The 16,786-nt window shown below is 32.6% G+C and overlaps 2 protein-coding genes and 1 long non-coding RNA gene across 3 annotated transcripts; 2 read left to right on the plus strand and 1 right to left on the minus strand.

Moving 5' to 3' along the window:
• Nucleotides 1-2,837: 2,837 nt before the first annotated feature.
• On the minus strand, nt 2,838-3,845 carry LOC109179076. The gene is made up of 3 exons (XR_002053819.1): nt 3,782-3,845; nt 3,580-3,674; nt 2,838-2,905 (listed from the first exon to the last, which is right to left on the minus strand). It is a non-coding gene; the product is annotated as an uncharacterized LOC109179076 (long non-coding RNA).
• Nucleotides 3,846-11,080: 7,235 nt separating this feature from the next.
• Nucleotides 11,081-13,700, plus strand: LOC109179049. Its single transcript, XM_019328620.1, has 5 exons — nt 11,081-11,262; nt 11,358-12,283; nt 12,393-13,484; nt 13,591-13,610; nt 13,695-13,700. The coding sequence occupies exons 1-5, from the start codon at nt 11,081-11,083 to the stop codon at nt 13,698-13,700; spliced, it is 2,226 nt and encodes a 741-aa protein (XP_019184165.1).
• A 42-nt stretch (nt 13,701-13,742) lies between these two features.
• Nucleotides 13,743-14,843, plus strand: LOC109179050 (ATP-dependent DNA helicase PIF2-like). Its single transcript, XM_019328621.1, has one exon. The coding sequence runs from the start codon at nt 13,743-13,745 to the stop codon at nt 14,841-14,843; it is 1,101 nt and encodes a 366-aa protein (XP_019184166.1).
• Nucleotides 14,844-16,786: the final 1,943 nt, after the last annotated feature.

Below are 16,786 nucleotides of genomic sequence, written 5' to 3' on the forward strand. Positions count from 1 at the left end.
CGAATACTCCGGGTATTATTTGTTTGCCCCAAATTACAGCAATCAACCGCTTAGGCCCCGCCTAGGCCGTCTAGGCGCTAGGCGCTACTCTACCGCCCGACTAGCGCCTAGCGCCTATTGCAACCATGATGTACAGTTATGCAATTATGAATGTACAAGTATGCAATTATGAATGTAAGTTATGGAATTATGAACACAGAGCTCTGACATTATGAAGTTACAATTATGAATATATAGTGATAAAATTATGAACATAGAGCTCTAAAATTGTGAATATAGAGTTTCGAAAATTATGAATTTACAGTTATTGAATTATGAATGTACAGTTACGGAATTATGAATGTACAGTTATGCAATTATGAATGTACAGTTATGCAATTATGAACACAGAGTTCTGACATTATAAACATATAGTGATAAAATTATGAACATATACTCCTATAATAAAGTGGTCTGAAATTTTTAAAAAAAAAAAAAGTGGAAGAGAACGGTGCCTAACAGCACCGTTACCGTGTCCAGCATGCATGCTGGACACGGGTCCATAGCATAACGATTGGGAGGATGTAATGTCATTGTCAATCATTATTCCATGGACCATGGTCCACACATTTGTGTAAACAATAAATAAAAAATACATTTTAATATACTAAAAGTACATTATTTGTATACATAAAGTACATTATTTGAAAGTACATGATTTTTTATATATTATCAAACAATGTACATTCAGTACACAAATAATGTATTTTTAGTATATTAAAAATGTATATTGAATTCCTGGTCCACATAGTGGACCATGGTCCACGCAATAATTTGCCTGTCATTGTAAGGTGGACCATGATTGTTTTTACCAGCAATTTATATCATTGATCAGCGTCCACATAACATTATGAACCTTGAATCGAAACGATGAGGTACATAATGCATACTCGTATGGTACATAACTTTATAGAGTTAATACCTAATGTAGTCATCGACTATAGTGGGTTTACTCAATTTAGTCCAAAATGACTTTTTGTGCTCAATTTAATCCTCGACTTTGATGATTTTACACAATTTAGTCATTTGTTACAAATTCTGCTAGTTGACTATTAAAAATAGGATCCGAATGGTAATTTCTCATTCTTCATCCCATTTGGAATGATTCCTTCTTCTTCCCCTTATTAAGCTCCACGCATAAATGGAGATCTTCATCCCCAAATTAATTTCAACCATGAATAAATAAATATTTACCTACAATTTTTTTAAATAGCTTTTTTAGTTGGATTTGGGTGCCCAACCCTTAGAGAAGCAATAGAAGCAATGAGTATGTTCACATGTTGCGTGTGCAGATTTTCTTTGACCCGCTTTACTGTGAAGACGGAAGCATTGGTAGCTACTGTGTTGGAGCTTATGCAATTGATCGATGACTCGAAGGACCAAAACTTTCACTCTGACAATTTCCACTAGATGGTTGTTGCAGACTTGCAGCTAGCCTCCACCTTGGTTTTACGAACAGTTTGTGACTAGTGTTTCGTGGAGCGTGTGCCGCGACAAAGATCTAGCGTGTAGGGCCATTTATTTTAGTTAGTTTGGTTTAGCTTCTATTTTTATACATATGGATGACTCTCATGTTGTTTATACAATTATACTAGACTTTGTTCCTTAATCCGAATGTGCTGACTTTTCGGTCAATCAAATAATTTCATTAAATAGTTTCTGAATCATACCCTCTTACTTTGGGTTTGTTAGTGATGGAATTCGTACGCAACACTACTTTGTGCACCTCTGGCCTCTGGCCCCTGGCCCCTGGGATAGAATTTTGTGCATTTTGTGTATTGACATGCATATGTTGTAGCTGACCAGGCACACACTTAACTACGCTCATTACTCAGGTATGCATACCAGTATACTCCTAGAATGCGTCTACAGAGCTACAACGTTAGTAATTTAATCAGAATTCTGTACATGCATCATATATATGTTATATATATAACATACTCATATTATGGTTATTATTTTTTGCAAGTATTAGTTAATATGTTTAATTGTAATTTTATATTAATATTAATATATTAATATAATTATATAGTAAAAACTTCATAACTTAATAATATTATAATCTCTTCTCTCTATATATTAAAGCCATAAGATTTCGGCCAATGAAATGGCTCCATTTTCCCGCTCAAACTATACTACGTCGTTTTGGTTGAATCTCGGTATCAGAAAAAAAAATTAAATAATACAATAAATCATTTCAGTTTGTATCTTAATTGAAGAATAAGTAATCTATATCAATAAATATCTATAAATCTATGATTACAATCAATTTTTTAAAGTCCCAATTATCTTGGAATGTGGTCAGTCGCATTTTATATTAATGCGGCGGCCAACAATTGAATTCCAACCATTATAAACGAATAAATAATAGAAGAAATACAATACGATACAAATACAAATACATACAATGATGATCTACATATAACGGATACAGGATATATATATGAAGGGTAATTGCATTTTCCCAAGTGTCGTTTGTTCTTCCAATGTGCAGTCTCATTTAGGAGGCAACCGAGAAATCACGGCTCATTTGAAACTTCTCTACCACCTTCTATAAAGTCTTGGTATTTAGTTGTTTGCTTTCTACCATTGTTCTCTTGCGTTTTCTACCATTGTTATTTTCTTCAGTCTAACTTGGCCATTCATCTTTTTCTTCATTGCTTTCAAAATTCTGGCCGAAACCTGCAATGGCTCCTGTTTTTATTCTAGGCAAAGACATCAAATTGTCTACTTACAAAGAAGCTATCAGGCTACGGTTGACTCGTACCTATACGGTACCCGAAAGTCGCAACAGTTCGGATAGCATCAAGAGTCAGGAATGTGTCTTTCATGATTCTGAGGTAAGTTCTCTTTCGATTTCAACTGCCTGCAAAAAATGTAAAATTTTACAGTCAATATATATGTTCTTTGTTGATGGGGTACATACATTCATGGAAACATCCCTAAAGAGTGTGTTGAAAAGTATTCTAAACTTTTGAAAGAAGGGAAGGTTTATGCCATCAAAGATTTTGCAGTTATATCCCACTACTACCAATACAAAACTACTGATCATAGCTATATGATCAGATTTAGTCATGAGACTATTGTTGAGAGGCAAAGGCGCAAGGGGTTTCCCTTACTAATGTTTCGGATTAAGTCTTATATTGACTTAATGAGTGGCAATGTATCTGAAAAGCATCTAATTGGTATGATTTCTAATTGCTCTTTTCTCTATATTATATATCATATATCCTATGTTTTAATTTTAATTTGTTTTGTTCTATTCACATTTTAGATGTGATTGGTAGAGTGGTGGAGTACTACACTCCCAAAGAGATTCTTATAGATGGATTTCCCTCCAAATTGGTGGATTTTCTCATAGAAGATGGCCAGTAAGTATGCTTACTTTTCTAAGTTTATTTCCATATAAAACTGCATAAGATTTACAGTTTTTTTCCTAATTCTAATATGCTTAGAAAATGGACATGTGTGTTAAATATTTTTGTCACCAATACAATAAACATAGACCTTAAAACTTACAATCAATAAGCTTTCACTTACCTATTGCATATGTGTAACATTACTTGATGAATTCAAGTTTCTGAGCCGCCACTGTATAGTTGTGGCAATCTCAACCCATTTTTTATGTATTCAATCTGTGGTGAAATAAGAAATCTGCTATCAATTAGTTTCAATTAAATTTTAAAACTGAAATCAGAAACTAATTGAAGTTTCAATAAACTATATTTAACTTAGCTCTTACATATTGTTATTAGGATTGGGACTGATTGAACCCAATTTTCTGCTCTCCCAAGATATATTTCTGCCAAACTCCAACCACTGTATAGTTGTGCCAATCTCACATCATGCTATTATGTATTCAAGCTGTGATTAAATAGGAAATTGCCTATCAAGCAGATTCAAATAAAATTTAAAACTCAAATAAGGAACTAATTCAACTGGCAATCATTGAGCTTTAACTTACAAGCAATTAGCTTTAGCTTACCTCTTACATATCTGTATTATCCCTTTAATGAACCCAAGTTTCTGATCTCCCACTGTATATTTTTGCCCATCTCAAACCATTTTCAACAATCAACTCAATATAAATGTACATCCTGTATCTCAAATAAAGACTGTATGTAAGCAACTCTATGATTGTGGAATAGATTCCTAAAAGTAAATCATGCTAAAGTAAACTGTGCATATGAAGTGATTAAGCTAAAACATATATTATTCAAAAATACTTATCTTGGTCATTTTCTGACTATATTGCTTACAGACTTCTTTATATATCACTCAAACTTATAGTTTAGTTTCACCTGCATTTAATGAACTGTTATATAATAAAAAAGCATTAAACAATCAACTCAATATAAAGTTAATCAGTAGAATATATTCTATCTACTTACAATCTGTTTTACTAATTTTTAGGGGCAATCGTCTGAAGTGTACTGCCTGGGATCAACATGTGGATACAACCATGCATTATTTCAAGACTCATGTGGAAGGTCCTTTGATTGTTTTACTCCAACTCTGTCGAGCAAAGAAAGTGGATAGTAAGTTCATGATAAGATATTCTTTAACATCTGTATTGATTATTTCTAATCAAATTTGTGTTTGTAATATGTAGATGAATTCAGGATTTCAAGCTCATACAACGCTACACAACTATGGTTTAATCACCCTTGCAAGGAAGTCCAGGAATTTAAAGACAGGTAATTCCAAATAATTTGTATTTCTAATCACCTTTCCTAGATCAATGATGAATTAATCTTAATTCTTTACCTTGCAGTTTGAAAGTTGATACCAGGCCACCTCTAAGTGTACAGACTGTGTCTCACATGTCTCATGGCAATGCTGCTGAGAATTCAAAAACTCCTATTATAGTAACTACAATCGATGATCTTTATGAAAGAGCCGAGGTACATTGTAACTTACTTTAACCTTAACATTCTATTTTGATTTTTTTAATCCTAACTTAACAATTTTATTTAATTTGAACTACCAGGAGGGCTACTACTGGGTTCCTGGAAGGATTGTTGCTGTGGAGAGTACTACCAATTGGTTTTACCATTCATGTAGAAGTGAGGGATGCTTCAGGAAATTGCACTTGAAGAATGGGGCTTTGCAATGCCTAAAATGTGGCACAAGCTGGCAAGAGGGAAACCTAAGGTACAGGCTCATTGTGAGGGTAGGTGATAAGACCACGGATGCTCCTTTTCTTTTGTGGGACAAGGAGGGCTGCGAGATAATTGGAAAGACTGCATTCGACCTAAGGAGCAAATACTCAGTGGTATTTTATTAAACCTTGAGTCAAAAAATGGGCTACTAGACATTTTTCTAAATGTTTTTTTTTATGAAATAATTTTCTAACCTTTGAAAGCTGTCTAAACACTTTTGTTTTTTTGTAGGATGGGTCTCCTCTGCCAACCGGTATGGAAGAAGTCCGTAATAAGGCTATGGTCTTCAAGATTTCTGCTAAGATTGATCACTTCAAGAACCTAGCAATAGCGATACCTGTGGTTGGAATAACACACGATGAAGATTTAATTGATCACTACTGTCCTTGTTTAAGTGATGAACAAGATCAGCTATCAAGGATGTTAAATGAAGAAGATCCAGAAGCCGAGTCTGATGTAAGTATTTAATTAATGGTCACTTGATTCAATAAACTAACTACTTCATGGTAAAACTAATTTTTTTTTTCTTATTTGTAACAGGAGTCTGAATCGGGTGATGAGGCAAGCAGTCCCAATGCTATTCAAGCTAAGAAGCAAAAGCTGGATGAACAAGATGAACCATTGGAAGCAGTGTCATCAAAAAGGAATCTACTTGATCAGTTTTCATCAAGTAGAGATGTTAAGAAAGCAAAAGCTGTTTTGGTTAAACAGGAGTAAAATTAAGTTTGTGTTTTGTGGTTCAATGATGGACAATATGATACTGGTGACTTGGGTGCTCATTTGTTTTTGTAATATGGATTTTGATAATATGTACTACTGAGTACATATTATGTTTTATTGTTGATGGATTGACAAGGATACTATGCACTGTCTATTAGTGCTTTCTTTTACAGTCTTATCAATGGTTTTTATATGTTTTTATGCTGTGGTTTGTCTATTTCCTAACTCATTGCAGGTATGAACATGCAGATATCAAGTGGCAGGCACAAGAAACAGATTTGCAAGAAACATGAGTGGCTGAAATTTAAAATGACTTATCTGTGAGGCATAGTATCTCTATTGTTTTGGTCTTGAACTTCCAATACACCTGAAATAGAGGAATTTGTTCATTCATCAGTTGCATTATGTATTTTGATCCAACTATTGAAGTTTTTTAACTGAAGAATAAAGCTATGATTATCATTTGTTTCATTTCTCACCTATTTTACTTCAATGGCACCTTTTTGGTTCTGTTCTATTTTTTTCCATGAGTTCAGTTTTGTCAACATCTAAACTTGGCAACACACTCTTTTCATGACATTCTAAAATACTAAACTACTTTATAGATCATATACAAAGTCAATAAACATTTGAATTTTAACCAAATCAAAAATATCATACAAAACATAAAGAATATCAAATTGAAATATCATGGCTTAATCATATATAAACATTAAGTAGTTTAAATATCTAAAAAACAGCTTAATAGTCGAGTACTTTCAATAAAGGACTACAGCTTAATAGTCAAGTACTTTTAAGAACTAAAAAATAGGTTCTTCTCAATGAATAATTGTAATAAATATTTCAATAACGGACTACAGCTTAAATTAAAGTCCAAGTATATTGAGAAAAACATAGTAAACAATCAAAATAATCATGTACTTTTAAATAAAATCTATATTCAAGTACTTTTAATAGTCATAAAAAACAGTTTAATAGTCAAGTACTTTTAATAAAGGACTACAGCTTAATAGTCAAGTACTTTTAATAGCTAAAATATAGATTCTTCTCAATCAAAATCAGCAAAGTATGTAAATAATACAAATATACTTTCTTATGCCTATTCTTTCTCTATATTAAAGCCATAATGTTTCTTCCAAATAAGGACTACAACAAAATTTCAAATCAAACATTCATTTATCAAAACATTTCTCCCAATCAAAACAGTCATGGAAAGAAATACTTAAGTCTAAACAAAGTCTTAGAACATACAATTTCAATCAAAAACTATGATTTTGATTTTGTATATTGAGACAAACATAGTAAACAATCAAAATAGAATTGTACTTTATAAATAAATCTATAGTCAAGTACTTTTAATAGTTATAAAAAACAGCTTAATAGTCAAGTACTTTCAATAAAGGACTACAGCTTAATAGTCAAGTACTTTTAAAAGCTAAAAAATAGCTTATTCTTAAGCAGATAACAATTTGCAGTAGTTGATCTATATGTATACCTCAATTTAGCTGATAATGAAATTGCGAAATACATAGTAAATGTTGCAAATCTAATTTATTTGCTACGTGTCAGATAGTGTACACATTACATAGCTTACATAAATATACATTTCCAATGGAATTTTGAGCCAAAGTTGTGAAATCTTGAAGACTCGGTGCGCCAGGTAAGTAAGTATAACATGACACCTTCATTTGTTGTATTTGCCAGTAGTGGAATGCAATAGATCACCTTAAATTAAACTTCAAATATAGTAATATGGTATATCGTAACTCTGAAATGTAATGGCATCAGAAATTACTATCATCATGTGTCATTTCCTTGAAAACAAATGTTAGAATCTGAATAAATTAAGACAAACAGAATTGTGAACTATTTTCAAAAACAGAAAATAATAAGCATATTAAACTGGGATTCAAAAACAGTACTGGATCTAAAATTTTGAAACAAAATACACATATACTAATTAGGTGACTGTTGATATCAAAATTAAATTTAATCAGTTATGTTGTAAAGCTAGAAAACATAATATTAGTTTTGACACCAACATATGCCAGGATAAAGAATGGGAATAAATACTACCTTTTCAAGGTGTGTCTTTTCTGCTTCCCAAAAGAAGTAATCATTAATAAATTCCAGCAAAATTCTAGAGAATTTCATTGGGTTTTTATGTTTTAAACTCAGTTACAATCAGATAATCACATTTAAATGCAGAGTACACAATTCATTCTCAACTAAACACACTACTTACAGAGAAACACTTTCCAAACATTGAGCAAATCAAGCAAATGAGGAAGTTAACTAAATCAACTGTCATCGGGTCCAAAAGGAAGGACACAATTTCAAACAAAGGTACATTGAACATTTATCTTAACATCTATTATTCTCATAGCTTCTGCGTCTTTCTTATTTTCTGTCTATAAACCTTCTCCTATGAAATTTGATTTTTTTCTTTCTTGCAATTATCAACTGTATAAACATTTTTTACAAATCTGTTTGTGTTTAAAAAGCATAAATTTTCATAGGAGCGCAAGGATAACACTATAGTATGCCTATATTCAAAAAACAATTTTCTGGGTAATTATAGGAAAGTTAAACGTTAGAGAATGCAAATCAATATAAATCAAGTGCAACATACAACACTCGGTTGCTAAATTCGTCAAGTTCAAACCCTAATTATACAAATATACATTTTAGCAAAGATAGTAAAGATTAAGTAAGAATGAGTACCAAAATTACTTACCTTCGTCAGATTGTTGACATCCATTAGAAGTAACCACCTTGAGTGTTCACGCGGTGGTGAAATAACACTGCTTCGTATGGTTTTGGGCTCTATAATACCGATCTGCGTTCATCTAGATTGTATCCGTACAAACAAACAACCATCTTAGTAGATCTTCCTTCAAATAAAAGAGGATTTAAAACCCCAAACACAAATTTAGGGTTTCCCTAAAATCGGCCTCTTCTATCTATCTCTCGAAGCAAATCGCAGTATAGTCTGCGATTGGATCAAGAATGTCTTTCGTGTATAATGAGCGATACAAAATTCAGACGCCATTAATGCCTAAGACGTCTGGATTACAGAGATAGATGGAGAGCGATAGAAAGAGATAGACGGAGTGAGACATCGTAGGGAGAAGAGGGAAGTAGACAGCGTGAATTAGGATCGGGTAGTGTCCAGAAGTCTCACTTCTGGACACTTCTTTATATATTTTTTTTTTGGTTAAATAAATAAACATATATATATATATATAATACACAGTAGATAACATGTATATATATGTGTATAATATATAGTATGCCTATCTATTATTAGTAGCTATATACTTAAGTGGAATAAATTATTTTAATATGGTTATTTTATTCATTTTTGTTAAATTAGTATTATATATGGTGTTTATTATGATTCATATATTGTATTTAAATTTTGGAACGACATATATGTTTTATTTTTTGTTCAGTCGAATTATTTATTTTATGTAATCGTTGTATTATTTAAATATAAATCATAAATTATATTCATGCTTATTTATCTTATTGGTTATAAAATCTTTATTTTTTTTATGACAGAAAATGATTGTACGGAAAGTGGAACATTCAACACACCGAAACGAACTACGATTGCTGGTAACTCCTTTATTTCTAATTGCAATATAGGTATTATTTTATAGTAAATTTAATTGTGATATTCATATTATATTATAGGGATATTAATGTTAGCTTTTTGTACTTTTTTTGCTTAGAGTGCTCAATCGCAGTCGAAGTGTCAAATGATAGATCTCAGCTTACATTTGTTACTGAAACATCTCAAAATAAGAGGCGTTTTACTGGGACACAGTGTGGGGGTCTTTCTACAAAACCTTTCAACGTATACAATGGTATGAGATGTTATGGTTAATCAGCCATAATTATACATACGCTTATTTATATAGGAACCTTTGCTGTGGTGTTTATTGTATTTTAATTTAGGAATGTTACATATATAGCATTTGTTTATTTGGGGTAAATTTGTTTATTTAATGTGATAATCTATATGGTGCAATATAGATTTATTGTCTTTTATTAGTACATACAACACCATTGTATTATTTCGTAAGATTTATTAGTAATACTTTATTTTATTATCTAATTGTACAGAAAATGCAACATTCAACACACCAAAAGTAACTGTGATGGATGGTTAGTCTTTTTATTTTAATCAATATTGTCGGTACTATGGTATAATAAATTTTATTTTATTTATTTATATTATAGAGATTAATGTTAGATTTTTTGAAATTCTTTGTTTAGAGTGTTCAATTGCACTACAATTGGCAAGTGATAGAGAGAAGATTACACATGTTAATAATAGCCGTTTTTTGGGTGGACAAAGTGGAGGTATTGATAGTCAAATTTCTATTATAAATTATATATCTATATATTTTTTGAATGCTATATATCTATATATAATTACTATATTATTTTTTGATTTTTTTTGGTGTATTAAAATTAATTTTTTTTCCTAATAGTTTTACAAAATATTACTCAATCAATGACATTGCAATCTAACGTGCTCGGAACTACCCCTATGGTGTCCAACAAAAAGCGAGGGCCTTTGACAAATCTAACAAATGGTAAAGTTGCGCAATTAAGTAAATCCTTTTTAAAAATATGAATGTATAGTGTTTAGTTTATGAATAATAACGTTTTTTATCATCTTATAGTTCAAACAACAAGATCGTGCGTTGTGGATGACAATAGCTCAACACCAAAGGCGTCAGTGCAATTTAATTTGTTGTCCGCTTTTGATAGTGTGGTCCATGATACACCGTCAAACTCGGCAAATGTTAATGGTGAGTATAGGTACGAGTAATAACCTTTATTATTTTTGTTTAGGTAAGAGTAATAACATTTGTTTTCTTCTAGATTATTACAGTGATATTGGTGATCAAACGTACTCATGCAATCATTATGGATCTATGTTTTGGTTAGAGGAGCGAGTCAATAAATCTAGCGGTGTTCGGAATCCGAAATATTCACTATGTTGCGGTCATGGAAAGATAAAGTTGCCGCATCCTAATATTCCACCTATGGCAATTAGGCAGTTATTCTTTAACCAAGGTCAAAAGAGTAACCATTTCCTAAAGAACATTCGGTGCTTTAACAATATGTTTTGCTTTACTTCCATGGGTGGAAAAATTGACAGAATGGTCAACAATGGTAGTGCACCACTGACTTTTCGGTTACATGGTCAAAATTTTCACTTGATGGGTAGTTTGCTCCCACAATCTGGCGAGAGACCAAAGTTTGCTCAATTGTATATTTATGACACTCAAAACGAGATCACAAATTGTATAACTGCACTTGGGTGAGTTATGTACGTTTATTTATTTTAAATAGATTAACATCATTTTTGTAACAATATAGATTATAAAATTGTATGGGTTTTTATATTCCAAACAGGGAAGATGAGTTAAACATTACAATCCATCGTGAAATTGTTAAAGACATTAAAGATGCACTGGATGAAAATAATGTTTTGGTTCAGAGTTTTAGAATGGCCAAAACAGAGATGGAAAGTAACCATAGAGCTGATATTAAAATCAAACTCATCGGTAAGAGGACCAAGGATGCAAGGACATATAACTTGCCACAGGTTGGGGAGGTGGCTGCATTGATTGTTGGTGATTTAGACCCAAACATGGGAGAAAGAGATATATTGGTGGAGTCCAAAGTTGGACATTTTCAAAGAATAACTGAATTAAATCCGGCATATCTCCCACTGCAGTACCCATTACTCTTTCCTTATGGTGAAGACGGATACAGAGACGACATACAATTTAATACTCTTGAAGGCAGGAGTTCAAATGCAAGGAGTAAACTTAGTCCCAGGGAGTATTTCTCATTCCGTTTGCAAGATAGGTTCAATGAAATGTCAACTTTGCTTTATGCTAGGCGGTTGTTCCAACAATATTTGGTTGATGCTTATACCATGATAGAATCAGGACGCTTGGTTTATATTAGGTCTCATCAAAAGTCACTTCGATGTGGATCATACAAATGTTTGACAGATGCGTTAACACGTGGCGAAGTAGATCCTACTGCCCAAGGAAAACGCATAATTTTGCCATCGAGTTTTACCGGAGGCGCAAGATATATGGTGCAGAATTACCAAGATGCAATGGCTATTTGTAGATGGATTGGGTATCCAAGTCTATTTATTACATTCACATGTAATCCTAAGTGGCCCGAGATTGAAAGATTTTTACAACCAAGGAAACTCAAAGCTGAAGATAGGCCAGATATAGTATGCCGTGTGTTTAAAATGAAATTAAATGCACTAATTAAAGACATTCAGAAAGAGAAAATTTTTGGAGTGGTAGATGCAGGTAATTTATGTCATTTCATCAATATATTTGATTAATTTTGGTTGTTACATATCTTTTAAATTTTTCAACGATTTTAAAGATCCAAGTGCATATTGTTTGTTTCTTGCAGTAATTTACACCATTGAATTTCAAAAAAGGGGACTGCCACATGCTCACATTTTGATATTCTTGAGCAAGAGTAACCCTTACCCTAATCCTAAAGATATTGACCGGATCATATCTGCCGAGATTCCAAGTCAACTGTGCGAACCTGAGTATTATCAAGCTATAGCAGAATTTATGATTCACGGTCCATGTGGTGCAGTTAGGAAGAATTCACCTTGCATGATAAAAGGTATGTGTTCTAAATTCTTCCCCAAAAAATTTGTGGAAAACTCAACAGTGGATTTTGATGGATATCCAATATATCGGCATAGAGATAATGGTCGTACAGTTCGGAGGAATGAGATTGACCTTGCTAGTAGATATGTTGTTCCACACAATAGACATTTGCTTATGAAGTACAGGGCTCATATTAATGTGGAGTGGTGCAACCAATCTAGGTCAATAAAGTACTTATTCAAGTACGTCAACAAGGGTAATGATAGGGTCACGGCTGAATTTTACAACTGTGGGGTGGAAGAATCTACTGGAAAGATTATAGATGAAATCAAGATGTACTATAACTGTAGATATATTTCACCCCCTGAGGCCGCGTGGAGGATTTTTGCGTTTGACATACAATTCAGGAATCCATCGGTTGAGCGGTTGAGTTTTCATCTCCCCAATGAGCAATCAATAATATTCCATGACGACGATTTGGTCAATGATGTTGTAAATAGACCGACAGTAGCTCAAAGCATGTTTACTGCCTGGTTTGAGGCTAATAAAAAGTACGCTGCAGGGAGGCAGTTGACTTACTCACAGATGCCAACCAAATTTGTTTGGAAAAATGATAAAAGAGAATGGCAACCTAGGCAGAGAAATTGGGCAATTGGTCGAATCTTTTATGTGCCACCAAATACTGGTGAGATTTTTTATCTTAGATGTTTACTTAATATAGTTCGTGGACCGACTTCATTTGATGAGATTAAACAAGTAGATGGTGTTCAATACAATTCATTTAGAGATGCATGTTATGCACGCGGATTAATCAAAGATGATAAAGAGTATGTTGATGCAATCACTGAGGCAGCATCTTGGTTTTTACCCCATTCGCTACGTAAGTTGTTTGTTACACTTCTGACATCCAATTCAATGTCCAAGCCAGAAAATGTTTGGGAGATGGTTTGGCAATACTTATCAGATGATGCTCAATATATTTGTAGAAGGAACCTCTCAGTCTCAGGTAACATTTATTGTTATATTATTAATTATTCATATTCATTCTTTAAAGCATTACATCTTACGTTTCTTTCTTCTTCTATTGTAGATTTAAGTCTAAATGAATCTCAAAAAAAAAAAAATTGCTTTGATTGAAATGGAGAAGTTGTTGAATGCTTGGAACAAATCTCTATCAGATTATCCACCTATGCCAATGCCAGATGAAAACAACGATTTGTTTTCCGGTAACAGGTTGTTGTTCGAGGAGATGTCATATGATAGGGAAGCTCTATTGCATCAACATAATTCGTTGCATCCGAAACTAACCGATGAACAGTTAGTCATATACAATAAGGTGATGGCAGATGTTGAAACAGAGAAAGGTGGAATGTATTTCGTTTATGGTTATGGTGGGACAGGAAAAACATTTTTGTGGAAGACTATTTCAGCAGCTGTACGGTCCAAGGGCGAGATAGTTCTAAATGTAGCATCAAGCGGTATAGCTTCGTTGCTGCTGCCTGGTGGTAGGACTGCACATTCCAGGTTTGCTATACCAATTGCTGTTAATGAGGACTCCACTTGCAACATCAAGCAAGGCAGTGCGCTTGCTGAATTGATAATCAAATGCAAACTAATAATTTGGGATGAAGCTCCGATGATGCACAAACATTGTTTTGAAGCATTGGACCGAACAATGAGAGATTTAATGCGTTTCAAGAACTCAAGGAGCTCATCAATGACATTTGGCGAGAAAACAGTGGTGTTAGGTGGAGACTTTAGACAAATTTTACCCGTTATCCCAAAAGGTACTAGACAAGATATTGTTCAAGCCAGTATTAATTCATCTTACCTGTGGAATAATTGTCAAGTTCTGCGTCTAACCAAGAATTTAAGATTGCAAGGTCTTACTAATGAAGATGATGTTCAAAAGTTAGATAGTTTTGCCAAATGGATTGCGGATTTAGGTGATGGTAATCTTGGTGAAGACAATGGTGTTGATTGCAATATAATGATACCGTCTTCAATTGTATTAGAAAACGAGGTTGATCCTATTAGGCAAATTGTTGAAAGCACATTTTCGGAGTACCGTACTGGGAACATGGATGAAAGTCAACTGGAGAATAGAGCTATATTAGCTCCAACCTTAGATGTAGTTGATGAGGTCAATGAATACATGAATGGTATTAATCAAGCTGCTTCAATGACATACTTGAGTTGTGATTCTGTTTGCAAGGCAGAGTCAAACTTTGATATGTAATCTCAAGTACACACAACAGAATTTTTAAATAGCTTGAGGTGTTCGGGTGTACCAAATCACTCTCTAACGTTGAAAGTTGGAACTCCAGTTATGCTGTTGAGAAATATAGATCACTCTATGGGGTTGTGCAATGGTACAAGGTTAATAGTAACATAGTTGGGAAATCATGTTATCGAGGGAAAAATTATAGCTGGGAATAACGCAGGTACAAAGGTTTTGATACCGAGACTATCTTTGACTCCTTCAGACCCAAGACTTCCATTCAAGTTTCAACGAAAGCAGTTCCCACTGATGTTATCATATGCAATGACGATCAACAAAAGTCAAGGTCAAACGCTTTCACATGTTGGTTTGTTACTGAAAAAATCAGTTTTTAACCATGGACAATTGTATGTTGCAGTTTCTCGGGTCAGTAATCCAGATGGTCTTAAGGTCTTAATATGTGGCGAGTCTAGAGGTCTTTTAAATAAGACTCAAAATGTAGTTTATAAAGAAATCTTTAATAATTTGTAATTGTTGTTTCATTATTTTACAATGAAATATTTTATTTTGTGTATTTGTGACGTCTATAACCTTATTGACCATATAATGAATAAAACAATTTTTTATACATATCGGCATAATAATATGGCCGTGCATCGCACGAGCGCAACTACTAGTTATAAAGTAAAAATAAAAATACATTACATATAAATTATATTAATGTTAAATAAATTATAATTATATTTCAAATTAGTTAATTTACACTAATAAATATAAACTTATACATCATTCAATTAATCTAAACTTTCATTTCTAAATTCTAATTCAAAATAATTAATATATACTTACACTATAATATAATATTTATAATAAGTTTTTAAATTTTCATTATTTATTAATTATTATTATAAAACTAATTTATTTTTGTAATATATTTATTAAAATTTTATTTAAAAATGTAATAAAGAAATACTAAAGATGAACTTACCAATAAACTCCGTGTATGTTATGTTTCATATCACTTCTATAATAAAAATAATAATAATAATAATAATAATAATAATAACTTGTAATAGTTTGAGTTATCGGGCTAGCTCTATCGGGCCATCGAACTTATCGATTTCAGGTTCATTGAGTTAATGTTTTTTTATCGGGATAGCCCATTCGAGCCATCGATTCGTCGGTTTCAGTTTTATTAGGCCAGCCGATCAAGTTTAAGCGAAGATTGACATCCCTATTTTTAGCCGGAGAAAGAATGCGCTGGGCAAATTATGTTGTGCAACCGTGTGCACCATGCATGGTGCACACGTGTCTAGATTCATAATTTCTATACTGTAGATTCATAATTTCTATACTGTAGATTCATAATTTCTATAGATATATGTTCATAATTATAGAGTTATATGTTCATAATTTTTTATGTTCATATTTCCAGTTGTTGAACTCTGTATTCACAAATCACATAACTATATGTCTATAATTTGATAACTATACAGTTTAGAAATTATGAATCTACAGTAAAGAAATTATGAATTTACAGTACAGATATTATGAATCTGCAGTATAGAAAATATGAATCTACTGTATAGAAATTATGAATCTACTGTATTTAAATTATGAATATACGGTTTAGAAATTATGAATCTATAGTATAGATTTTATGAATCTACAGTATAGAAATTATGAATCTACAGTATAGAAATTATGAATCTAGACCCGTGTGCACCATGCATGGTGCACACGGTTACACAGCATAACAATCCAATGGCAAATTATATCGTGCACCATGATGCATAATCGATTATGCACCGCGCGCATCAAACGACGTCGTTTTGTTTTATGAAAAGAAACGGCATCTGTTTCCCGTCGTTCCGCACCCTTTCGCAAAAAGTAACTCTGTTATTCAGTTTCATTTTGTATACATTGCAGTTTCACTTTAATACAACTACAGTTTCATTCGA

Source organism: Ipomoea nil, unplaced genomic scaffold (assembly GCF_001879475.1).
Source record: "Ipomoea nil cultivar Tokyo-kokei standard unplaced genomic scaffold, Asagao_1.1 scaffold0876, whole genome shotgun sequence".
In the NCBI taxonomy this organism is placed as follows: Eukaryota; Viridiplantae; Streptophyta; class Magnoliopsida; order Solanales; family Convolvulaceae; genus Ipomoea; species Ipomoea nil.